Below are 27,666 nucleotides of genomic sequence, written 5' to 3'. Positions count from 1 at the left end.
TGTGGAGTATTTGTTTTATTTCTTTGTACTCAAAAGTATTTAATACACAAACACTCCCTTTGCCAAACAGATGGAAAGACGGCCAGGCGTCTCAGCCAGTTCTTGTGTTTTTCTCCACAACGGCGTCATTCCCATGAAAGTCCTCATTCAAACCAGGTGCAGCTATCATTCAGCCAGCAGCAAACTGCAGCCCATCCTCTGGTCTCTGGTCTCTGGTCCCTGGTCTCTGGTCCCTGGTCTCTGGTCTCTGGTCTCTGGTCTGGTCCCTGGTCTCTGGCTCTAAGGTTGTTTACCCCTGCTGTATATATTCATAATATAGTTAACAAATGTAATGTCTCTGTTGAATCAATAAGCAGACCACCCAGAATATAAAGCTCATTAACGTTTTAGACACATTTAACAGGGATAGCAGGTCACACCACTCAAAGGCCTTGTTCGGTTGTAACGGTCAATTTATTGAATGGACCATGGCAACAGTGACAGCCGGAACAGTTCCCACAATGATTAAAGTGTTGCTACTTCCACACATGTTCAGACACAAGCACTGACGCTGATGTTTACAGATGTTTGACTTTTGGTGGAGAGTTATCTTAATGAACTGTATAGATCTACAGTGTAGTGACTGTGTTTTCTGACAGTGTGTATATCAGCTCTATTGTTCATAATGGAGGAGATGCTTTTAAAGCAAATCATTTTAATATGTTGATATTCATATTGTACCTAACAGTACATTTAAAAAAAAAATACTTTAGCTTGAACTAGTAACTTTTTTGAGTGCTTTGAGCAGCACAAACACAATCGTTTTCACGCAGTATTTTTTTGGAGAAGTGGCGAAGATACAGAGATGGATACCTCAAGCACACACACAACCCAAAACAGCTGCATAGCAATATGTAATTTGGTGATTTGGTGAACTTGTCCTTTAACTAGAAGAGCAGTAGATCAGAAAATGTTCATATAGGTCATTTTGGAATAATCCATCAGACCAGAGTTTCTTAACAGTTATAAAGTCATGAGTTTTCTATATATGTATATGTATATATATATACATATATATAGTCAGTGTGTGTGTGTGTATATGTGCGTGTGTGTATGTGTGTATCAGCCTCTACCACTCAGCACCACTCCATTAAGTCAGCTTTTGTCACCAGCAGACTGTGACAGAAACACACAAAGGACCCTATAGAACCAGATCTATTAAGCCAGTCATTGAGTCATCCCACACACACACACACACAGACACACACACACAGTGAGAAAGAGAGAGAGACAGACTGAGATGTTCACACAATACCCTGCTCTCTTGTTATCGTTGTAGTCTCAATGTAATACTGATGCATCTCTATGACCTACATAAGTAAACAAGACCATCAGCGAGAACACTGTCTGTTTCTATATAGTTATTCTCAATGTTTGTCATCGGTGTCACCGGGTAGGATTCCTCGCAAAATCAGACGAAATCATGCAGGTTCACCAGAATCTCCTCAAGCTCAGACTGCAGCGGGGGCTCCGGCAGCAACCAGTCCACCGTGACAGACCCCGATCCCACCACGTCTCAGAGACAAATATTGTACTCATTAGTTCATTTTCAGATTACAATTTTTCCTCTCCTTCCTGTCCAGTGAAAACCATGTATGTCCAGATGTGTGGATTTTTGATGTTTGTGATAAACTGCAGGATGAAGTGTTCACATCTGGCATCATCAATGGGTCTTTGGTTTGTTTTTTGTAACCTAATCTGCAACCCAACAGAATAAAGGTCACTTCTTGGCTTTGTAAGTAGGCTACTAGGTTGTGTTATTACTCTATGGAGCAATCTACTTAATAATAAACACCCTGCTTAATCATTCTTTACACTTTTGTTCCTGTGTTTTTGGTTTTCCAAATGCTTAAGAAATGACACCACCCTCCAAACTCTTTAGATACTGAGTAACTTTCTTATGCCGCATTCGTGTCATACTGTTTAGACCGAAAATGACGAGTCACCACTCTGAGAGCAAAAGGAAGCACCTGCTCCCGCTGTAAATAACTGCTGATCCAGCTGACTGAGTCAAATCCGGTGTTTGTGCATAAGAGTTGAGATGAGGCTGAGTGCTGCGCCGCAAGTTCGACCAGTTTCGGATGTCAAAACTACAAACAAGTTACAGAGTGCGAATGCTGCTACACCTGTCTGCATGGACTCACCTGACCCACGTGACTGTGTGTGTGTGTGTGTGTGTGTGTGTGTGTGTGTGTGTGTGTGTGTGTTTGAGTGAGTAAGCAGTAGAAACCAGTTTGTGGAGGATCAGCTGATTGGCTCCGTCCATGAGAACAATGGGATTAAGAGCTATCTGGCATCTCGTTTGTTCAGGTAATTAACACATGCTGAAATAAAATACAATGACAGTAACACCAGTCCAAACCTGTTCTGTGTTTGCTGACACAGCTCGAATAGAAGACATCTTGTTGATGCAACTTGGGAAGAATGACACAGAAATAACCCTCCTCAATATTGCAATTAATATTGATTATTTTTCCAACATATCATATATTATAAAGCCTATCTCAATGATAAGTAAGAAGGGTCTGTGCCCATTGGCAATCCTGTCTCCTATGAAATGACCTTACCGTACAACTAAACTGCATTCACAATTACATTTTGAGGGAAACATATTTTCTCCCGGATTACAGTTGCAGTTTTTACATGTGGTTAACGTTGTATATTGAGTCATGTGTGAAATAAGTTTGACCCATCCATCCACCCTAACCTCCACCATTGGTGGACTTCTGTGGACTATCATTTGAAAGACATTTACGATATATCTAAACCATACGTAATCTGCGACTAAAGACGCTTTGTTTGCGTGTTAGACAGCATGGTATCTTAAAAACGTGATGGATTTCAATGAAATTTGGAAGAAATGTCGGCCATGGTCCAAAGAATACAGGCACCAATACAGGTTTCTTTTTTCCAACACTCCGCCTACAAATTCAGTTCATTCACCATCTTCACCAAATCTGGAACATCAAATATCAGGATGATTTTATTAATTTAATTGTGGAATCAAAATTTTAAATTAAGATTATAATTCAATTTAAAGCGCAGGACAGCTATTAATGGACCTTGTGGTGAGATTGGTATGTCAGATTGCCAGGTCAAGATTGAACTCTTTTAAATATTTCTTTTTAGTATCTCACTCTCCAACTAAAGCATTACTGCCACCAGTATGGACACAAATCAGACAGTTTATCAAATCTTTTTTTCTGAATTCTGCACACACAAACACGCTTTAAAAAAAATTTAATAAATCCATTATTAGTTTCCATACTCCTGTGCTGTGGTTGTCATAAACCAGCATAACTCAAATTGTGCAATTGCAACCAGAGCAGTCCTGCCACATTTAATGCCATTTCTTCTATCCATGGTTCTACAGCAATAAGCTAAATCAGAAAATGTAATAACTAATAACACCAAACTTTGCACAAATCATCCTTATTTCCAGACAGGATTTAGACATTCTCCAGATGCTGACTCTAAAAATACAAAAGAAAAAACACACCTATGAATACCCTATTGTATTTAGATGGCTGTGCAGAGGGGCATGCACTACCTTAATGCTTTCTACTTTTCCAGTGAATCACCGAAAGTAAACTTGTGTCTCTTTTCACTTTCTTTGGTCAAATTCGGTTTTCTAATCTCTCAGAAATGTTCCCCTCTGCGCCCACGATGCCTCCTGTTTCTGTGGCTGCACCAAGAAAAAAATTAATTAACACCAAGCAAAAAAAAAGCAATTAATCAGCAAGTATTTCCTGCACTTCTCTGCTCCTTTCCAAGATCGTGATGAACTTTGAATCCACTGATAGTCACACTAACTCTGCCTCCTTTTCTTCTTCCTTTAGAAATAAAAAGAAGAAAAAAAACTGCTGGTGCTCTGCCATCCCTGCAATAAAAGGAAACACTTAAGCTGCCTACGTTTCCCACAGTCCTCAGCTACAAGCAGGCAGAAAGGACTGTAATTTGCCTGTCTAATTACCAGGCTATTTTAAGTGTGTCTCTGTGTGTAGTTTGAGGGGGGGAGACACAATGCACCACTGCACTATAACACAGTATACACACACATCGCAAACGCCCTGAGCTTCACACAAATACGAGAATAGTAACACACACACACACACACACACTGAGGAGCTCCCAGCAGCTACAATAAAGCTGTCAGAGTCTCTAGCAGCTCGGGGAAGAGAGCAGAAAAAGAGAGGATTGAGAGATAAATGGAGAGAGGACAAAAGGAGAGTTGAATAATTCATGGGAGTTTTTTTTTTTTTTTTCTGAAGGATCTTTCCTTTCTCATCATCTCTCGCTCTCTCTCTCTCTCTGGATATCTCCACCTCACGTACATACAGCACTGAGCACGGAGAGGATCTTCTTGCACTAAACCTTGATAATAGTTTCTTATTGGCTTCACACATTCGCTGTACTGCATGTTCTGTGAGCCTCGCATGACATAATGTTGTAAATCTGATTTATCAACCCAAGATCATGTTAACAACATGTCATCAACTTGGTAATTAAAAGTTCCTTCTCTTTGTTTTAAACGTTGTTCAGCTAAAATGTATGGACTTCTGAGACTGGGATGCCGAACCTATTTTGATTCTGTTTCTGATTCTGATATGGAGGACCAACATCATATTCAATATAGTAATGATAAGGCAATGGCACCTGGCAGGGATGAAGTGCAACATACGTAAAATCCCTTGAGAGGTAAAAGCGTTCATCGGTCGGTCTACACTCCACGTTGGTTAAACATCTCTACAACTATTAGATGCTGTCTTAGCTTCGATCTGATCAGATCCACCAGGTTGACTTTTGAGTGGAAGATCGTAACAACTATTGGACAGATTGCCATGACATTTGGTTCCACACCTACTGTACATGTTCCCCTCAGGATCAATTGTTCCCCCAAGGAGGCTATAAAGTGTCGTCACAGCTTCATACTGCGTCGTATTATTGGGGTACAACACATTTGCAGTAAAATCTGGTCGGCAATCGCCAAAAGGCTCAGTAGTTGGTGCACAATCACAGACCACGATGATGTCTGATTCGTTTCAATTAAGGTGTCCGCAGTCGGCGTTGGGTCGGAATATATTTTATATGGAAAAAAAAGATATGAGGAATGTGGACCGTGTCATTACATGAATCTGCAAGTCGTTAGTCGACTTACTTGGTGCGAAAGAGGAGACTTGGGGAATTCCATTTTTTTAAGAAACTTAAACTAAATTAGGTAATCCATACAAAACAAACTCTAGTCTATTTTTCGTCCCAAAAAGTTCTGAGCACCTGAGCGGACACCATCCCTTTATTTTAATAGCCGTCTGCTGTAACCCTCCAACATCGCAGTGTCTCCCCTCAACAGCCTTGCTTAGTGCTAATTAGCAAATGTTGCTGGATTCAGGCTATTTTTGATTCAGCATGAACTTGGAGAAATCAGAGTCTAAAATCTGAACTTTTATTCGTCTGTGAATAAGAAATGGGGAATAGCCCACATAACTCATCCTCCTTTTTTACAAAATGATGAAAAGATGGTTGGATAGTGGGAACAGCTTTTAAAGCACACATCCAAATCTTGGCATTATGTGCACAATAGAATAACGACATACAATGTATTTTTCAATAGACAATTTATAGATGTGACTATAGACCTGACACGAATGGCAACATTATCATCAGAGTAAGCATCACATGCTCTCTAAATCTGCACATTTACTGGCCTTATATTCTTACAACTCCTTTTAACATCTGTTACTTATAACTTTTATTAAACTTTACTTGTATCTCGCTGTAAGCTGCATTAACTCAAACAGATAGCAGATATGAAACGATGAAGCTTTTATAATTCATTTTGTAAATCTGGCTTTAACATGACCCTGAAAGTACAGCGTTCAGTGCACAAGAAAAACAAGCACATTTCAATCAAATCTAAAATCAGATTTTAAATACATAACTTGTGCCTAAAAGTATTTATGTCAAAGGGAAATTGTCATGGTTCTTGCCATGACTGAAGAAAATGATTTGCTTTACTGAACTCCTTTTGAGATGCAAACACACACATATTTCTCCCTGTCTCTCTTTCTATCTGCTGTGTGTGTGTGTGTGTGTGTGTGTGTGTGTGTGTGTGTGTGTGTGTGTGTGTGTGCGTGTGTGTGTGTGTGCGTGCGTGTGTGTGTCATTCAGCTAAATAAAGCCGTGGAGTGTCGGGCTCAGCATCTCTGCATTGCCTGTTCATTGTGCTGCTGGGAAGGCAACAGTAGCAACCCCAGGGATGATGCACCATGTCAGCAAACACATAACAATGGATTGCCTGGTGTCTCTCTTATACACACATACACACACACACACACACACACACACACACACACACACACACACACACACAGTCACAATGGATGTTTTGGGCTGGACTCCCGGCTGTCACTAGTGTAAAACACTAAGCCTGTTTCCAACATGTGGCCTCATACAAACAAGACGCATACACAAATAAATACTGCCAGGGACAAAAACAACAACCCCAAAAAAACATCTGTCTAAGCAGAAGTAGGCCTTTTTAAAATACATTTCCTGAAGTACAACTATATTGTGCTGGGAAAAAGTAAACGAAAGTATGACATTGTTATGCTGGATTCAGACTATTTATGTCACTTTTTCAGATTTAATTGATCATGGGGCCTGAAGCTGCTGCCATCATATCTGGACCTTTCATGACATCGGGTGAGAGGGATAACAACAATCATGGTGTCCAAAATGTCTCAGCCTTGTCGAGATACAGCACTTAAAGGCAGACAAAGAAGGCAACTATCTGGGGAAACTTTATAGAGCATTTAGCATTTAAAGAGAGAATTAAATGTGTGGGGAGACACCAACATAAGAGTTTAAAGGAGAGTGAATATCAGCTATTGGCTAGTTACAGCTGAACCTAAGTGGCACAAATAAATAAAATAACAAAGATTTAGTTATTAAGTAGCGAGGAAAGCTAGTGAGCTGGCTGAATAGAAAAGTGGTGCCAAAACAACAAGACTGCAGGTGGATTCACAACTGAGCTAGCTGACACCAACTGGCGACGTGTCGTAGGCCGAAAGAATTAGAAAATGAATTGATCAGTTAATTGACCGATGATTATCTGATGCCAATTTTGACTGAAGAATCAATTATCAAGAAAAATCCACAACAGTATTTTTTGCATGTCAATAAAATATCCCCGTAGATTCAATATATATATTTTGTTTTTCTTATTTTTGGAACCAAACAAGCAATTTTAAGATATTACGGTCGGTTTTGGGGAATTATAAATTGAACTTTTGTGACTATTTTCTGACTATTTAAAGAGGATTAATCTGCTTTTCTAAAAATAATTGACAGACTGACAGTGATGGTAAAAAATAACCCTAGTTGCTGCCTTACATGCTGCAATATTTCAGTCAAAACTGAGGGAAAATTAGATTACTAAAAGTAAAACTAAAAACACCCAAAGACATAAAAGTCCACATTGCAGACATCGAGACACACGCCGAGACATTTCTGCGTTTCAGTGAGGAGAACAGCAGCAACAGAAGATGAGCTCATCTCTTACTGAAACCGCTAATGACTGGCCCACTGCTGAAACACCCCACACGTGTCACCGCGGCTGGCAGAGCCTGACACCTAAACACAGCGTGAGAGGCTGGAAGCTAAAAGTGAAGCTTGCCACGGATACCAGCTGCTAAAAGCAAAAGGGCTGCGGTCTCTGCCTGCTGCGGATATTAAGCCGGAGGCAGCTGCTGTGTGGTTAGCACACATCTGACATGTGTTCTTCAACCCCATGATGGTATTTTTGAAAAGGTTGTTGTTTATGCCAGTCTTCGTCTTGTTTTACACTACTAAATTGCAAGTAGGCCGTTTGGTATTCCAAATGACTAAAAATATATTTTTTTGTAAACATCTGGCTACATCTGCTTACCACTGTTAATAATAACGATATAACCTTTGAGCGAACCTGTGTGGACTACTACCTAAATGCTTTACATTACCACCCAGTGTGTTATCGATGAAGTATTTAATTAAATCAAACCGGAACATCAGATCAGCGGGGGGGTAGTAATGACCGGAGCAAATCCATACTTACTGTTCAGCACATGTTCACAAACAACAGTCAGAGCCGATGACCAGTCAACACAAGAGGCAACCTTGTCATTCTCCAACGCACACTGCAGCAGCGGAGTTAGAAGAAGAAGACCATGCTAGAGAATCTCCATGCAATTAGCTTAGCTTAGCACAAACCTACACACCAAAACAACCTCTGCACCAGTTTTAAGCGGTGGTGGATGATTTCCCTTATTTGGGCAGCCTTATCGGGACACAGAGGGGCATCAGATGGTCTATGGGTTAGTTTTATCTGGAAGTCCAAGCAACATGTATCTTTAAAACACATTCACAAGTCAGCACTAAACTCTCTTTGTGCTGCTGCTATCTATATGTCATGCTTGTTTGCGGTGTCGATTAATAACTGTGTGTATTTATTCATTTGCACCACTCCTCTCAAATTAACTTCACCAAATCTACGTTTTATCTCTGTGACAGCGACGTCGAGGCCATCCCAACCCACGGAGCGAGTTGACGTTGAAGATACGTTTAATAGGCGTTTAGTTTAAATGAAGGTTATCCAAGGTTGAAAAGTAACATTTTGAATGATGTCTAGTATTAACCTCTGTCACGATATGAGAGAATATGACAAAAAATAAAGTCCTACTGTAAACGCTGGGGGTGTGGAGCGCTTACGTTAAATGTTTACAGGTTTTTATGCACTTTTGTCATGATGTTTTTTAAATATTGTGTAAAAGTGGGCTATAAGTGGCCAATAGATCCTGGTCTCCATCAGAGCTTAAGCATAAAGGAAAGGTTGAAATGATGTCTATTGCTCAGTGAGATCCCAACGTGGTCCTGATGAATGCTGATATTAAAGAAGGATTGAGGCCTTCCACAATGAATGCCTGAGTAGGCTGTGTGGCATCTTCTGGTCTAACAACATCACAACCCTGGAATTATACAGAAAAAACAAAACAAGAACATCATCACGGAGGCGACGGGTCAGGAGATACAAATGGAGGCAGATCACATCCAGGAAATAGACTCCTCCAGCTAAACACGTTGCTGAGGACGGGAAACATTGGAGGGGGCTCATTGTGACCTTAAATCCAACAGGGGATGATGAGGATTATCTTGTTTGTTTAATCCAGTATAGTTCTCCACCTCTGTGGCTTGCTCTTCTTGGATTGTTTCATTTGAAGGACATTTAGATGCTTGAAGAGGTGAACGGATTTAGTGTTATTTTGTATAACAGAACTTTCTGGTCCTTCCGACCACCAGTAATGTAAAACGGTTTTCATGGCGTAAGTATTTCTTGCAGCCAGGCGAAATAACTTGAGTCTTGTCGCCACAGATACGGGGACGCCACATAGAAGTGCTGCGTGGTCGGATAAATAAACTGATGAATAAACATTCTTCTGTAGGTGTGGGAGCTGCAGGACTTCCATCATGCACTGATTACCGTCAAACAACCCAACGTTAGTCTGAGATAACATCTGAACAATCCCATTATGTCACATTTCATCATTTCTATTTCTTCTACTACAGAGTAAATAATCGTATTGTTTCTTTGATTATAATCTCTGCTCACTTTACTTCTTATTTCTTTTCCATTGTTGCAGTTGGAAGGAAATGAGCGTCTGTTCCTCTGCTGGTTTCCTTTTCCCACGTCCTCCTTAAACTCTCACCTTTGTCTTCACCTCGGGCCTCTCTTCATTCTCCTCTTGGCAAGGAATGCGCTTTTCAACATGGTGCGATGAAATAGATTGCAAACTAACTCGTAAATTCCAGCAGCATTAGTCAGAGACACCTAACACCTCAAGCGGTAAAACTACACATTCCTAGTGAGCTAAATAATATGTTGTGTGTATATCAGTGTATATTAAGTTTTTAGTAGTTTTTCAAACTAACTAAAAATTTCTCATTATTCTCCTAAAAGTGCATTCAGTATTATTTCACTGTTTTATTGTTGTTTAAGCTACCTACAATGTTAACCAGCTAACAGTTATATGAGCTGCTTTGTTGTTGAGGTCATTGTTTTATTACAGTAATTAGTGAACAAAAGATTATTGCCGTAGATCGTACCGCTGCCATTAAATGTTACAAAGGAGCCATGGTTCACTGACATCATGACAAAAAAACACACCTGCCAAGTCTGTCAATCCATGAAGGAACATTTATATTTAAGGGGATACGTTGATTTTGTGTCTTAACGTGAAGGTTTCGTGATATAACAAGATCAAATTAAATGATGACATAACAACAAACGTGTCTTGTGGCTACTGAATGATTTGGTGTCTGGTGATAATGAGAAAATATGTCATAACGACATGAAAAATATTGGATAATTTGGACCCGAAGCTGAGCAAGTGCGGTTGTATTTGGCAGCGATGTGGACCTTTAAAGAATAACGTCAGACTTTATTACTGCAGGTAAATGTAATGACTGCAGCAGTAAATGCTAACAGCCAAAACATTTTGCAGTAACAGTGAGTGAATAATTAGGACATATCACCGCCTGATAATCAAATAAATAATTACTGATTACAAACACCATTTTTGTCTGTCTGGTCGGCTGGATCTTCTTATTATTTATGAGTTTAATATTGTGTTTGTTATGAATCAGATGTGGTCTCGTGTGTGCGCTCCACCCCTGATGATGGGAAGGCTGTAACCTCAGCTGATTCTAATGAGAGACATCACATCGCAATCATGAATGTATATGTATTTCTTTAGATTATGATAAATATCAGTACTCTTATCTGTTACTTATGGAAGTTTACAGTCCAAGATCGTTGTTCCTGAAGGTTTTCTGCGCTGACGAGTTCATTCAGAGAAGAAAACTGGATACTTTAAACTTATTTGTCATAAAAGCCGTCAGATTTAAAGACACGGAAGCCTGTCGGCATCTACAATCCAGAGGGATCAGTATCGGTCTCAGTCTTTAAAAACTCATATCAGTCAGATTGCAGTCTGGTTCACACACAGGTCTGAGATTCCAGGAGGGATTTAGTGGGAGAGAGCTGGAGGGTTGGGTGTGAAAACAGAGGGAGAAAGTGAGTGCGTGTGAGAGTTATTTTTTCCCATGACTGTAGGAGTCAGACAGGTAGGGGTCTGGGATTAGAGAGTGTGACCCAGCTCAATCTGGAGCAATGAATTCTTCCTTCACAGCACTCACTGGCCTTTATAGAGGCACTTATCAGATCACCATCAAAAGAAACAGGAAATCCTCTAAATATTCTCCCTATTTTGCAATTTGAATGTAACGTTTTGTCATACTCTGCACATCTTTTAACAGATACATATTTCTATTTACTGAGCATCTAGATCACATTTCCAGTTTATTTATAACAAACTGAAGAACTGTCATGAGCGGTGAGCGCCACGTCAACGGATCGGACAGAAACATATGGTGGATAATAATAGTGAAGTTGAACAAAGTCACAGTTTAACTTACATGACGATGATGAAGCACATTACTTTCTTGAGCTCTAACTGCTGAAACATGAGAACAACATGTTAAAGTTAGTGACTGACACTGACACACCTTTCTTTCATTGGTGTGCAACAGAGTCCTCTAGTGGCTAACGCTCTCTCTCTCTCTCTCACACACACACAAACACACGCACACACAAACTATTATGTATTATTAAAGTGCCCTAAGCCGGTTGGCTCACAGAGCTTTCAGCTCATATCTGAAGCAGAGCAGACATACCTGTCTGTCTGCCGCTCTAATACCTGTAATTCTCTACCTCAGGGTCTGTAAGTGTCTGTGTGTGTGTGTGTGTGTGTGTGTGTGTGTGTGTGTGTGTGTGTGTGTGTGTGTGTGTGTGTGTGTGTGTGTGTGTAGAATAAAGTAGAATAAGGTTAGCGCCTACTCCCCATAGGTAAATGTTTTGGTCATTTAGCCAATAAACCAGCCACTGTATTTAAAATCAAACCAACCAATCAGACGCCTGCTTCGCTGCATGAGCGTTCACCTGATGTCTGTTGTTGTGTCGTAAGTTAAAAGGAATGTTGCACACTCACACATCATGTCTTTGAGCTGTGCTTGTTCTGTTCTCTCTGCACAGTTTGTCAGAGTATGAATGTTTCCACAGGGGCGGTCGTATGAATGCAGATGTGTGCGGGTGTGCGTTGACAATATATCACTATGTCCTTAGAATGACGGACTTTGGATGATGAAAACACCAGACTTTTACCCAGAAGAAGGCTGCTTATGTCCCTTGTGAAACCAGGCGTCAACGTGGACTTATTGGTTACGTAACTTCCATACTATTACCACTTCTGTACTTATCTTTTCTTGCTGTTTTTTGTTGTTGCTCAAACCATATTAAGGGCTTGCACAGGCACTCTGATAGCTTGTGTTGCTGGACATTCACTGTAAAACGCACCAAAAATGCCCAGAAATGCATACCATGCATACCATGATATCCGATACCATTACTGGTATCGGATATCAATCCAATACTGACTCAGATAGCTAAATACCAAGTCAGTAGATTCATGTCTATCTATGTATTTGTTACAATTCCTTTAGGGAAGTGATGTTTAACTCAAGCTAAAAGAATGTTCCCAGGAACTGAACACACAGTGTATGAATTAAACTCTGATATAGGATAGGATATATGAGAATACGCTGATTAAACAAACAGGATGTTAATAAGTGAGCTGATAGGCAGATCGTTGCAACAGAGCCAGGCTAGCTGCTTTCCCCCAGTCTGTGTGCTAAGCTAAGCTAACTGGCCATTGGCTGTGGCCTTATATTTAACAAATGGATACTAAAGTGGTATTAATCTTCTCATCTGCTGGGAAATGATGAAGTGCATTCCCCAAAATATCAAATATATCAAACAAATCATTTAACTGTATATATGACTTATGGTTAAACCTACTTAAAGGGATATTTTAAGGGGAAAATAAGGGTTAAAATGTCTCTTATTTCTCTTAAAATAAAGAGCAAAATCACTTATATCAGCACGTTGGATATCACCGCTCTGATGTTGTCCCTCAACTGTGTGTCGCTGGTGACAAACACTGTCTTCACACTGTTTTGTTGCCATTTTATTGTTGCCTCATTGGCTTGTACACATGCAGCCGACAGAAAGTACCTAACTGGAAAGTCTGCTTCATGTGTGCCAGATTTAGAAGCCAGGAGCAGCGAGGAGTTACACCCTCAGCATGACACAAGATGAGAAATAAAGAGTGAAAAGACAGTAAACAGTGTGGGAGACACATAGGGGAGTGAGCTGCGAGGAGTTGCAGAGCGCTGTGATGGAAGGCAGATGGTAAGAAATAGAAATGAAGGGAATCTTTCTTCAACAGGTTTATAGAAGGGGGGCGACATGCTCTTCACCTTATAGCAGAATATTTCTTGTCATAGAATATTAATAGGGATTCTTGCAGGATGACGTTGGGGAAGCTGCAGAGTTTCCACGCTTTTAAAGTTGTCGAAGGGCTTTCTAAAATATAATAACATCAACTGCTCTGTTATCTTGAAGTTTTTGGCTTCATTTGTTTTTTTTAATCATTTTTTAACAATAAAACAATGTAAATATATTAAAAAATGCAAGTAAAAGTATTATTGGATTATTATTACTGATGTGTTGAGGTGGAGCTAATTTGAACTACTTCATATACTCTGAATCTTCAACAATGCGTCATAAACTCATCATATCTATATATGTGTAAAATATTAATCTGCAAAATTACTACCTGTTGGATAAATTGAATGCAATAAAAATGTTTGTTTGTGGACTCTGGCTCCCTCCGTTGGTCTGATAAATACTAGCAGGCTGAGCAAAACGGTATATTTGGATCAGGAACACACCTTCAGATCATTTACGATTAGGAGGCGGACTCCACATCTGGAAATTTTCTAAAAATCATTCTTTAACCTGTTAATTGACAACGAACGAGCCACTGTGACGTGCTGTATATACTTCTTATATTGCAGAGTATTGGATCACAAATTGGATCAGAAATGTTTTTTAAATTCTTACAATCAAACATTTGAGACAGCCAGCACTTTAAACCGTACGGTCTTGAGACCACTTTTTAAAAGTTGTTGGACTTGGAACCGCCTTGGTCTCGGGCTCGGTTATTAAGCTATTGGCTATTTGCAATTATTGAAAAGATCTTTTATAAAAGTCCCGAAACAAACGTGTTCTATTTGAAAATGTTCTATTGCATATCGGCAGCCATCTTTTCAAGCGTATACCCAAAAAAGTTCCGCACCTCAGCACACTACATCCCTGTGTTCCTACCTGCTGTAACCCTCCAACATCGCAGCTCCAGTAACGCGGGGCATGTGTCACACCTCATAGCTCAAGACCTGAGGCTGCAGATTGCAACCAACTGAACATCCAACTGAACTTAACAACAGGGTGGAGAAGTCCATAACAAGTCTATAAAAAAACAAACTGATATCAACACTGGTATCGCACTGACCATCAGTTTCTCAGACACAAGTATGAAGCCGCAGCAGGTGGACTCAGTGGACAGGAGGGCAGGTCACTGTGTTTTTATACAGTAGTCCATTACCATTATAACCATTCCATAGTTTACACAATCCGCATAAACGCTCATCAAGATTTCCAACGTAACCGGCTCCAAAGTCAAGATGTTGTCAGAGTGACACACGCCACTGTCATAGCAACTATCATTTTATGATTGTAGATTATGACTCTCAACAACAATCGCTCTTCATAAAACATTGAGCTGGTGTGTTGGATTGCTCACATTCGGACTCTGCGTCACTGCCAATTTTAGTAGTTCACTGGTATTTGTGCCTGATTTTCACACTCACAGCTCCAACTTAATCTGACAAACTTAAACCGCTCTGAATGATTCTCAGTATATAGCAACACATGGAGCACATATGACAGAATGAGATAAAAAGGTGAACACTGATTTTCCCGTCCTGGCATGACCTGCCACATTCATACAGTGTCCTTGGCTGTAAAGAACAGCAGGAGGTACAAGGAGCGTCGTACGCACAGTCCAACTTCCACTTGAAACTGGTTACCTGATGCCAAACGTGTCAGCTCTCAGTAGCCCAGTATCCCAGTATCAGGAGTGTACTGAGTGAGCTCATGAGCGGTAAAAAGGACTTCCTCATCCAGACTTTGATAATAACACCAATTTAATTGGACCACTCTGCTTCTTTGGTTAACCGGTCCATAACCCTACAGCTGGGTTGTGTTATGCTCAAAAAGAACTAGTTCGCGTGACGCGTTGTTCAAAAGTGTTTACGTCGGATCCAAACGTAGTTGTCATAGAGAAGGGACGTGATATTCCTTATTTTCCTTATTTTCAGGCTGCTCTAATAAGTCTCTTAAATCTCTCCAGTTGATCCAGAATGCTGCAGCTCGTGTACTAACAAGAACTAAGAAAAGAGATCATATTACTCCTGTATTAGCTTCTCTGCACTGGCTCCCTGTAAAATCTAGAATAGAATTTAAAATCCTTTTACTTACCTACAAAGCCCGAATTGGTCAGGCACCATCATATCTTAAAGAGCTTATAGTACCATACTGCCCTACTAGAGAGCTGCGCTCCATTAATTCAGGGTTACTTGTGGTTCCTAGAGTCTTAAAAAGTAGGATGGGAGCCAGAGCCTTCAGTTATCAAGCTCCTCTTTTGTGGAACCAGCTTCCCGTTTCAGTCCGGGGGGCAGACACACTCACCACTTTTAAGAGTAGGCTTAAGACTTTCCTCTTTGATCGTGCTTATAGTTAGGGCTGGCTCTGGCTTGCCTTGGACCGGCCCTTAGACAAACTGGTATAGGCAAAAACTACAGGGGGACTTCCTTAGGATACACTGAGCACCTCCCTCCTCCTCTTCTTCACCTCTGTCTGTATGCATTGATGTCCCATTAATGCTCATTACTAACTTTACTTCTTCCCCGGAGTATTTGTGCTTTCTCGCCTCACAGGTTCCCATGACCGCAGTTTTATCTGGACACTGGTCCTTCAACCATCCATGGCCCTGCTGACACCTACTACGATCTTCATTATTAACATTATTAACCCTATTACCGATACCATTAATGCACAGTACTGACTTTGTCTCTTCCCCGGAGTCCTTGTGCTTTCTCTCCTCACAGGTTTCCATGGAGCATGGTTTCATCTGGACCCTGGTCCTTCCTCCTACCATGGCCCTGCTGACTCCAACTGCTAATATCACTTTTATTATTACTCACATTACTATTTCATATTACCGATACCATTAATGCACATTATTGACCTGCTTCTTCACCAGAGTCTCTGTGCTTTCTCGCCTCACAGGTTCCTGTGTATCCGGGTTATACCTGGACCAGGTCTTGCCTCCTGCCGTGGTTCTGTCATACATTGAATGTGCTGTAATTACATTGAATGTGTTGTAATTCACTATCCTGTTCTACACATGATATCTATTGCACTTCTGTCCATCCTGGGAGAGGGATCCCTCCTCTGTTGCTCTCCCACAGGTTTCTTCCTCTTTTCTCCCCGTTAAAGGTTTTTTTTGGGGGAGTTTTTCCTGTTCCGATGTGAGGGTCCCGGGACAAGAGGATGTCAAATGTGTACATATTGTAAAGCCCTCTGAGGCAAATTTGTAATTTGTGATTTTGGGCTATACAAAAATAAATTGAATTGAATTGAATTGAACCCACGTCCTAATCTGTGACAGACAGTTCTCCATTCAACACAATCACATGTTAATATTCACCTTATTGCTCCATTTTTTTCTTTTTTTCAGGATGGAAACACGCCTACAGGAGCATCTCCTGAAAGCTGGGCAAATGAAATCATTTAGTAAAATATTCATATTAGCCTTGACTCTTTTAATAAGAGGCTAACAGGCCACACGCAGCAGTCTGAGGGAAGTATTTTGTTTCCCCTTTGAGTGCAGCTGAGATAACAGAGGGTGGACTGCAGTGTTTTTGTCACATTTTTCAAACAACAAGCTATCATATTGTAAAAAACGATGAGGCGGTGCCGTTGTAAAAAAATAAAATATAACATGCAATAAACCTTTGCTCTGCGTGCCACCGCTCCTATGCAAGAACCAGAACTGTGATATACTACTCAAACCCAGGAAGTACATTTACTAGCACATGTACTTTTCTTGAGTATTTTCATTTCATGTCATGTCATACTCCAGCTACAATTCAGAGAGACATACTGTACTCTTGACTTTACTACTCTAATTAATAATGCTCTTAATTAATCAGAAGTGAACCAATTGAACAGTGTGTACACCTCCTCTCAGATTAATGTACAGTTACAAAACAGTAAAATGCAACTTACACATTTATCAGCAGGAGAAATTTAATGTTTAGTCATATTTTTTTATACGGAGTACTTGGTAACATTGCTGACACCGAGTAACATTTTCAATGCAATGCACTTTTTATGTAATATTTTTTTACAGCTAAACAAATAATATAAATACTTTCTCCACCAGCACTGCTCTCAACCACTGAACACAGCCATAGAGAAACATATGGCTGTAAATCTGAACCAGGAAGAAGTAGGATGAAGGAATAAGGAAAAGGTGTGTTTATGGTAAAGATATCTTTAAGGATTCAAAGAAGGCAGGGAGTAGGAGATAGGAGGTGTGCAGCCTCATATATGACGGAATTATGTCAAAACCGATCGACACGTGGGAGGCGATTCAGAGGTTCAATGATAAGGGATCCTGTGTCACACTGTGTGTGTGTGTGTGTGTGTGTGTGTGTGTGTGTGTGTGTGTGTGTGCGTGTGCGTGTGTGTGTGTGTGTGAGGGCTAGACTTTGTTCTCGTGTGTTTATCAGAGACACAATCATTTTGAGCAGAGAGTTGCTCTTGACTTGACTTTAAGCAGCTGCTGAAGCCATTCATCCTGAAATTAAAGTTAACTTTTTTTTTTATTATTATTGTTTTCTTCCTTTGAAGGAAGATAAACTTTGGAGCGGTTGTTGGTTTTTGAGAGGCAGCCATGATCAGCCGTAACTTCAAGAATGTGTTGGTGGTCTCTGTCGGGTTTCTGTCTCTGTTCACGGCTTACGGAGGGCTGCAGAGTCTACAGGTAAGTGGAATAGTTTGTTATTTATCATATAGAAGACTTCTGATTTATTGTTCACCACAATGTAGGAGTTAGTATGATGGTGGCATTAAAAGATTCATTCATTGGGGGGACAACTAGTTTTATTAAACGGCTTCTGTGCACACTGTCACAGCTTTACTTTGCATGTGTAGACTCATTCATATACAGACAATTAACTTGTTCATTTTACTTATTAATTCCAATAATTTACAATTGACTGATTACGTTAAAATCGTACTTAATTTATATAATTATAAAAAAGCAAGTTTGATGTTCCCTTAAAATGAGAATGAATGGGTTTTGTAAACGTTCTATTGTTAGTTTTCTGTCTTCGTATCATTTCATCACATTAAAATGTTAGTTTGAACCCTTAAATGTGCTTATGTTTTCAGTTTTCATTAGAAATGCTCATACCTCATGAAAGTATGATGAAGCTTTAAGGGATTTATTAATAGGTTGATTTATGGAGGGAGAAATATAATAATAATAATAAAGAATGACTCCTTTGTGCATGATTTACAGGGTTATTGTTGTTAATTTCAAAAGACCCACTAAATTACATAACAATCTTTTTACATCTTTAATTAGATTCCTTCAAAATGTTTAATACTGAGGGTCGACCAGATCCATCCAGCTCATTAAAATGTCCTGAAGCAGCCTCTTCTACAGAAGTTTTGTAAACAGTAGTCAGTTTTCGTTCGGTGAGAATAAACATCCTACCTCAATATTAATCCATTTTAATCAGTGTATAAGCTGCTTTCCCTCCGATCGTGAATCAAATGGAGTAATAGTATTTTCAACAGAACTGTCATTATGAACCGAACTGACCTTCCCATCACTCACACTGGGCCTCATGCAAGGACCAGTCGTACGAACAAGCCTCACAGACAGAAGCCAAAGAGGTTCAGGATGAGAATAAGAAACTGCTCTTGCATGAGGCCCGTGGTCCTCTGATGGAGAGTCCCTTCCCTGTGTGTGCAGAGCAGTCTGAATGCAGAGCAGGGGATGGGCGTGGTGTCTCTGAGCGTCATCTACGCCTCCATCATCCTCTCCTCCATGTTCCTGCCTCCCATCATGATCAAAAATCTGGGCTGTAAATGGACCATCGTCGTGGGCATGACCTGCTACGTCTCCTACTCCTTTGGGAACCTCTACCCCGGATGGTAATCAATCAGTCAAAAGAGTGGCACTTCCACCTCATTCAGGCCTGGGTTTATTGCTTGGGTACAGAGTGGTCCTTGTGTATAAATATATAATACTACACTGTGAAAATATTCCACTAGAAGTAACAGTAATTCAAGTAAAAGTAATTACTGTCAGCAAAGCAATATACTTAAAGTATTAAAAGTGAAAGTACTCATTGTGCAGTAAAATAGTAGTCAGTGTTTTACTATTGTAAATAATGTTTCTGGGTTAATATTACTGCTGCATTAATGTGTGTATTGCATTGTGCAGCTGTAGATGTTTCAGGTCCTTTTTATACTTTAATCTACTATCTATCAATGCATCATCTATCATAATCATAATCATAATCTATAGGATCATCATAAGTCGCTGTCCTGTGAGAACCGCGTATCTAAAAAAGAAAACAGCCCTGTTTTCAGCTTTGTGACGACGCATTGTCCAGCTGATCCTAGAGGCTTTTTAAAGAGTTTATTTATCTTAAGAAGTTGGAGAAGTTTCTTAACACAGAAAGGAAAACCTTCATCCTTCAGCATCAACACATCTGGATATACAGTACATGGTTTTCACTGGACAGGAAGGGGATGAAAAAGTATAATCTGAAAATGAACTAAAGCTGTTGGACGAATGTAGTCGTAGCAATATTTACCTTTGAGATGTCGAGGAGTAGAAGTATGAAGTAGCATTAATATACTTAAGTCAAATAAAAGTACCTCCAGCTATAGGGCACCGACATAATAATGACCATGTTTGGAAGTTGGTTCACCCAAAATATTATATATTTTATTATATATTATATTAGGCCAGATTTCCAGGTGATGTTGTTGTGAACTAGACTCAATAAAAAATGTCCACTTTTGAATGAAATGATTTAACATAGTCATAGCTTTGCAAATCGGTGTTGCAGCTAATGATCATTTTTAAGTATCAAAACAACACAGATCAGTCCGTCAGTTATTGCTGCTGTTTTGTTTGTTTCATTCTGCCATGAAGCCGCCCAAGTGTCAGTGAAAATGAATTCCCCTTTGGCTCTCTTCACACACAGGTACACCCTCATCCCCACCTCGGTGATCCTGGGTTTGGGTGGCTCTCCCCTGTGGTCGGCTAAATGCACCTACCTGACCATCTCCGGGAACGCGCAGGCCGCCAGGGACGGCAAGAAAGGATCTGACGTCATCAACCAATACTTTGGCATCTTCTTCTTCATCTTCCAGTCGTCTGCTGTGTGGGGAAACCTCATGTCGTCGCTCATCTTTCAACAGGACACCAGCGTAGGTAGGACGACCGCCGGAGCTGAATCGCGCAGAGGAGATGTTTGTGATCAATGTGTTAAAATGAACCCACGCGCTTTAATACGCACAGTAAGTTATGTCTTAATATTGTGAAGTAATCGTGACAAGTAATGTAAGTTCATTTTAGAGTTTGCGAACTAAAACAACCGAAAAACCAAAACAAGCTGAAAGACAATAAAACTATTAAGTACATTTTGATGATAATACTTTGTACATTGTAAACTTTGGAATACAGTACTTTTACTTCTTATGGAGTACTTTTACACTTGGGTATATCTGCTTTTACTTCAGTACAACATGTGAGTACTTTTTCCACCCTTAGATTCTATATTTTAAGTTGAGCCAAGAGTTATGTGAACGTCACATTTGCTAAATGAAACATTACCTGGGATGAGTTTTTTTTAAGTCACATTAGTCTCCGTCTTCTGGTGAACTTCTTTCTGCCCTGAAAGAGTGGAGCAATGGTGAACTCTGACCTTTGAGGCCCCTGGAGTTGGCTGGTGGTTGCACCAAAACAGGAAACACATGCTTGAATTCCTCCGTCATGCCGGCTTAAACTGAATATTCATAGGACGGATGTGTAATGTGACCGTGCCTTCATCTCCTGAAATGCACACTGAACTTCCTGAAGAGCTACTACTACTTCCTGGTCCATCTTCATTGGTGCTGCTGTAGTGGGTGTAACCACAAAGCCTGATCAATAGAGTCACAAACATGTCAACAGTCCCGCCTTTTCTGCCTGTCCTGTCAAATTAAACTGCCCATAGCCGACAGCCTATTGGTTCACACCTGTTGCCATTGGAAATACATTGTCAACAAGTTTAATGAACTGCATAAAAAGCAATTTTCTTTTCAAAATTAACATATTTGAAGTCAAAAGCAACTACCACTGACAAAAGAAGTAAAAGTAGACATTTCACAGTATAATATTAATCTATAATAATACCTCGTACCTCTTAATATTATTAATCAGTCAAGTAGCTGAAGTCATCAAACAAATGTAGTGGGGTAAAAAAACAGAAAATGGAAGTACAATCACCTCAAAAGTGTACAGTCAAGTACAGGACTTGAGTAAATGTACTTGTATCATGTGTGTAGCTGTTATGAACAAACCTTCAGTGGTGTTGTGCTGGCTTACAGACGATTTTATGGGTTCAATTTAAAAGAGAATATAGAGGGTGTGTGCCAGACTGTATCTCGTTTTATTGATGTTAATGCTCTCCAGCTTATCAGTTGATATCATGACGGGCACTTGTTTAGGTGCATTTCTTGGAAGAAGACCACAACGCTGCTCTTTACTGCAATGTTTAGTTGCATAATATTTGAATTATGTTTGTTTTAGTATCTTAAATAACAAAACTATTCACAGGTAGGATATATGTTTTAAATAGGCCCTTGACCCCACATTGTCAATGTGATGATTTATTTATTGTTCTCTCTCTAAAATGTGCCCTTTATAGCAAAATTTACAATATTTAACACAATGTTCCCACATTAAAAAACCCTTTTTTATTTTAATTTGGCTCCAGCTCCTTTCTGTCTTTATCTGTCTTGGTGAAGAGTATTTATTTTTAGTGAAATGCATTGTTGTTTTTTATTCTGACAGCTCTCATCCCAGAGGAGCAGCTGCAGTCTTGTGGAGCGGCTGACTGCGGCCTCAATATCAGGGTCAACGGCACGACCACCAGACCTGCTCAGAAACTGGTGCAGACACTCGTGGGATGTTACATTGGTAACGGCAGCGTGTACTTTGGAATCACAATGCAAATACTTAACAGGGATGTTCTTCAATAACAGTGCAGGGATTTCAATAAAGTCCTCCAACATACAGGCAGCCACAAAGACCAATATATATGTTCACACATCCACACATTACTGATGAACTGACTGCACACTTAATTTCGCTTCCTTAAATATTGAATTTGACCTTAAAGAGTAATGTGTGGTCTCAGTATTTTGTCCTTCCAACCAAAACCAGACATTGAGCCTTAAACATATTGTTTGTACAATAGCTTTTACAGTGAAACGAGTGGTGAAGATTCTCATTATTAAGAAACCTTAAATTATTCTTCAGTCAGCCGTCCGGAAGTAATTAGAGAAATAAGTAGCACGCTCTCAGAGCCATGTTAGCACAGGTATATTACACTGTCACAGCTGTCCAACAGTCAGCGTTGTCTGCCCTTTGTTGTGTGGCAGGCGTGGGTGTGCTGGCCATGCTCATTGTGGCGGTGTTTCTGGACAACATTGACAGGGAGCAGTCCAGCCAGTTCCGTGGGAACCGGGAGCCGTTCTGCCAAACCTTCCTGGCTACGTTCAGACTGCTGAAGGACTGGAGGCTTTTGACCCTCATCCCTCTCACCATGTACAGCGGCTTCGAACAGAGCTTCCTCTCTGGGGAGTACACCAAGGTGAGGAGGTCTCCACGGATGAATTAGTGTAGGCACACTAGTAGTACATGCTGTCCCGGATCTCTGTGAAAGTCTCAGAGCAGTCATTCCCCCCTTTTGTCATGAAGAATTGCTTTTCTGATTTTGCTACCAAATTGCAACCAAAACTACCCTGTACTCTCATATTTTTTACTCCTTTTTAAAACTCTTCCTTGTCAAAATATGGCGCCTACCTTACCCACAATGCAACCCGACCACAGACAGTTTGGTCAGATTGTGTAATGCTGGTAACCTCAAGCCTTAATTAGACGAGGAGCAGGTTTCAGTGTCTGGTGAGCTCGCTACTTTCCAACTGCACATCCCCAGATTTCTTATTTTTATTTTCAAACTTGCAGTCTTCCCTCTCCAACCGACGCAGACTCAAGTGACATCACGTGAGGCATATGGAGTAGTACTCTCACAAGATCTGTAAACAGGTTGGTGTGGAAGATCATGCAGTGAGCAAGTGCTGGGCTTCAGTTTGTAGCTTCACGTCACGTGGCGTCTATTTAGATGACTTGTAGCCTCTTGCTTTTTAACCACGGAGGGGCAGAAGAACTCTCCAACAGGTGGTTGCTGCAGGGATGACGTAGGCCAACCACTGAAGTTTGAATCGCTCTAGTTCCCTTCAACAAAAAGCCAATGGGATTTTTCTATATATTTTGGATAATTACAATAAATAAGCACCACTCTATTCAACTTTCACTAAGCCCCACCCCTTAATGCCACTCCATCAAGCAGCCAGAGCTCCATGGAGCCCACACTGTCACTAACTGCATTCTCTGCATAAATATTATCACATTTTTTCTAAAAACGTTCCAACTGGATATCTGTTAGGTATGAGGTATTTATTTATGTGTGTCATGTTAGATATATAAATAACTAGCTTTGTAAATCCATGTTTCTTTGCAGAACTATGTAACGTGTGCTTTGGGGATCCATTTTGTTGGCTACGTGATGATGTGCTTTGGAGCCAGCAATTCTCTTTGCTCATTTCTGTTTGGGAGACTCGCTCGGTACACCGGGAGAGCTGTGCTCTTCTTCATAGGTAAAGTCTCTTTTATGTAAGATTATTTGCCTAAGAAAGCAATTCAAGGGTTCCTTTTAGGTTTACATCTGAAAACACTGGCAGGCAGGTAAAGGCAGTCAAGCAACAGGTAGCAGGTAACGGGTAGCAGGCAGGACAACAGGGAAATCCAAGAGACTGGTGGTTGGAAAAAAACTAGAAATACTGAGCAGAGGGAAAACTAGAAACTAGGAAATAATGGCTAGAAACAATATTTACAGAGTGAGACGCTGACAGCCTGACACTGAGACAATGAAAACAGACTAAATACAGGAGGGAAGGAGGGTGTAAATGAGGGACAGGTAAACACAAAAAGGCGGGAAAACACACAAAGACAGGAAGTAAATCCAAACATGACACATGAGGAGTAAACTTATCAAAATAAAACTGGAAACACTAAAACCAAATGCCAGAACAATGACTCCACAACAAGTAACATACCTGCATTCAAAATCTTACTTTAGTAAAAATTAAAAAAAAGATTAACAAAATGTATTTAAAGTATTAAAGTAAAAGTTTTCCTTATGCAGTAAAAAGTCATTGTTTTACTATCATGTATGATGTTTCTGGATTAATATTAAAGCTCCATTAATGTGTTTGTGTCATTTTTACTACTGTAGATATTTAAGTTTAACTCCTTTATATACTATTGGGTTGCTTAATCTACAACAATGCATCATATTCTATATTATCATCATATGTTTGTAGCGTCACATTTCTGTGACAGTACAGTGCAGTACAGTAGTTGAGTAAATGTACTCAGTTGCATTCCACCACTGCTTTTTTACATGTGATTATCCAGTAAATAGAGACTAAACCGCACATGTACTGTGTGGAAAACTTGATGTGAATGAACCGCTGACGTATATCCGTCCATTTTCAGCCGCGCTGGGCAACTTCGCCTGCATCATAGCTCTCATGTTCTGGAGGCCCCATCCTGACGATCTGGTTGTCTTCTTCGTGTTTCCTGCTCTGTGGGGTATGTCAGACGCCATCTGGCAAACTCAGACCAACGGTAAGAAACTAAGATCAGTCTTGAGCACATTCATTCTCCCCAGAGAATGAACCCTTTACATTTGTGTCAGTCGATAAGCTTCCCTTTAGTCTCGCCACTTGTAAAGCAAAATCATTGGTATTTAGTTTGTTCTTTATACACTTTCGTCTTCAAAATTTCAATATTCACACGTAGCACACATGGGCGCTGCAGTTTTAACTGAGTTGATCCTTCTGCTTCCTGTCCCGCAGCTCTTTACGGCATCCTCTTCCCCCGGGACAAAGAGGCCGCATTCGCCAACTACCGTATGTGGGAGTCGCTGGGTTTTGTTATCGCCTTCGCTTACAGCACCTTCATATGTCTGGAGTACAAACTGTACATCCTGATGGCAGTTCTGCTGCTGACCGTCATCACCTACCCCATAGTGGAGTACCACGAACACAAGCATCCCACCCTGCCCGTCGAGGAAGGGAGCTACCTAACTAACACGAAGGAAACCATTCAAAAAGATGAGCGCACGATTGTTTGCCAGACAGCAATGTAGAGTCTGGTGTTTGTTTTCTTCTTTCTTTGTATTAAATCCTGGTCATACAGATGCCTGTAATCTTACAATAGTATTGCCTCTCAGGGCTTTTGTATGTGCATGTGTGCAATTATCAAACTAACATTTCCTATGGCTACAGAGCAGTATTGTTTCAGTTCTTTATAAATATTACTCTACTTACTGAAAATGATACTGTAAATTTGAAGCGCTGAAAAGTGCGAAATAAATGTATCAATATTTTAAGCTTTGTGCCAAAATGTAAAACAATTATTTACACACTTTTGTCAAACAGACAGTACTTGCGTCCACATTTATTTCTGATATTATCCGAGTTGGTTAAGGTGGAGCTGATCTTAAATACTTTCTATACTGCTGAGTAGTTTGATTTATAATAATACAATGCAATACAATGTATTAATAATCTAAATCCAAATAGAAACTATGGACTAACTGTTAGATGTAGTGGAGTAGAAGTATAAAGTAGCATTAAGTGGAAATACTCAAGTTAAGTACAAGAACCTTATAATTGCACTTTAGTACAGCACTCGAGTAAATGTACTTTTAATTTGTTTGACATTAACATTCAGAACATTTATTTTTCATTTCAATCATAAAGAATTATGGACATTTGAGGGTTTTGTGACGAATTATTTGCAGTCACAGCACTAAAAATGTGTCACTTTGTTTTAAAAATAAAACCTTTTCATACTGTAATGCCTCAGGTGATGCTTGTTTGAATACGTATCTGGACGTGTCGTCATTTCCTTGCATTAAACCAGTTCATTATAAACATCAGCATCATCTGCCGAGGTCAACAAAACCTCCATTTAAAATAAATAAATAATACATTCGGTGTAATAAAGAACATACAGGGACAACATGCTGCATTTCAAATGGTGCTTTTATTGCAATGTGTTGCATTCCCACATTCATAGATGTTATAGATTTGTTAGTCAAAGCATCATTTCCTCAAGGTTGGCATCCTGACCTTGGAAAGAAAAAAGCAGAGGGATCAAATGCACGAGGTGTTTGTGTTTTGAGTGTAGTAGAGACGTGTGTGTGTGTGTGTGTGTGTGTGTGCGTGTGTAAACTTGAGCAGCCACGAACCTATGAATGAACAAACCTCCAAATTTAGACTTCCAGTAGATGCAAATAAAAAGAGTTTCTGAATTGTCAAACAAAGAAGAGTTTTTGTTTGTCTATGCGCCTGCAGGGCTCTCACTCCCTGCAGCGACTGGACCCGGCCTGAGACTGATTGTCTACAACATTCCAAAGAAAAGGTCGATTTCTTTACATTTCACGTTACACACCTGAACGGGGGGGGGGGGGGGGGGGGGGGGGGGGGGGGGGGGGGGTATTAAAAGAGACAGAGAGAGAGAGAGAGAAAAAGAGAAAATATAACATGCATAAAATTCTCCCAGATGAACATTGTCACTCATATAGTCTTGTAATAGCTGCTCCGATGCCTCTTTTAAAAACAAACTTTACACGAGTGTAATATACAAAACTGGACAAAAATGAGTATAATATATATTTATATATATATATATATATTTATTTATATTAATTTGTACATGGGACGAAGTGGAACCTTGGTCATTTCTTCTCAAATTCTCCAGAGAAGGCATTACCGCCCCCCAAACAACAACACAGAGTGGTGAGTTAATAACGAGCCGTCTTGTAAAGTCTCTGAACAATACATCCATCCTCAGTCCCGATACTAAACTCATGCTGTTCACGTAGAGTAGCGAACAGTTTTGAACACCTGCAATAGGAATGAGTTAAGGGACTATGGGGAGTCGTAGCGGTGCGCAAATACCAGTTTGGACCAATGACGAGCGAGGACGCTTCGTATTTTCAACTACGCTTCACAAAAACAATAAAAATGTCCAATTTCCAATGACTCCAAACGAGACGACCCGCACCGGGCATTGGCCCGATCCTGGTATCACCAGCACATATATTCCACATGAGGCAGCACAGAAGTGTGCAAACCAGAGAAGA

General features: G+C 40.2%; 1 protein-coding gene and 1 long non-coding RNA gene across 2 annotated transcripts; one reads left to right on the top strand and one right to left on the bottom strand.

Annotated features, from left to right (window-relative positions):
• Positions 1-9: 9 nt before the first annotated feature.
• Positions 10-27,005, bottom strand: LOC142941817 (uncharacterized). Its single transcript, XR_012951542.1, has 3 exons — positions 21,018-27,005; positions 20,459-20,633; positions 10-298 (listed from the first exon to the last, which is right to left on the bottom strand). It is a non-coding gene; the product is annotated as an uncharacterized LOC142941817 (long non-coding RNA).
• Positions 17,864-25,662, top strand: unc93a (unc-93 homolog A). Its single transcript, XM_076083918.1, has 8 exons — positions 17,864-18,140; positions 19,140-19,321; positions 20,386-20,615; positions 22,239-22,364; positions 22,829-23,040; positions 23,971-24,106; positions 25,008-25,139; positions 25,370-25,662. Exons 1-8 carry the CDS (start codon positions 18,051-18,053, stop codon positions 25,660-25,662), a joined length of 1,401 nt encoding a protein of 466 aa, XP_075940033.1. The 5' UTR covers positions 17,864-18,050.
• Positions 27,006-27,666: the final 661 nt, after the last annotated feature.

The sequence above is a fragment of the Anarhichas minor genome, unplaced genomic scaffold (assembly GCF_050575085.1).
Source record: "Anarhichas minor isolate MPS153535 unplaced genomic scaffold, ASM5057508v1 ptg000136l, whole genome shotgun sequence".
In the NCBI taxonomy this organism is placed as follows: domain Eukaryota; kingdom Metazoa; phylum Chordata; class Actinopteri; order Perciformes; family Anarhichadidae; genus Anarhichas; species Anarhichas minor.
Note: the sequence above shows the minus strand (reverse complement) of the source record. Positions and strands in the feature narration are given on the sequence as shown.

Bases quoted from the DNA above. Each gene is read 5' to 3' on its own strand.
- unc93a (XM_076083918.1), top strand. From the start codon at position 18,051: ATGATCAGCCGTAACTTCAAGAATGTGTTGGTGGTCTCTGTCGGGTTT. The intron at 18,141-19,139 runs GTAAGTGGAATA...CTGTGTGTGCAG, and splicing joins GAGGGCTGCAGAGTCTACAG to AGCAGTCTGAATGCAGAGCA. The intron at 24,107-25,007 runs GTAAAGTCTCTT...GTCCATTTTCAG, and splicing joins AGCTGTGCTCTTCTTCATAG to CCGCGCTGGGCAACTTCGCC.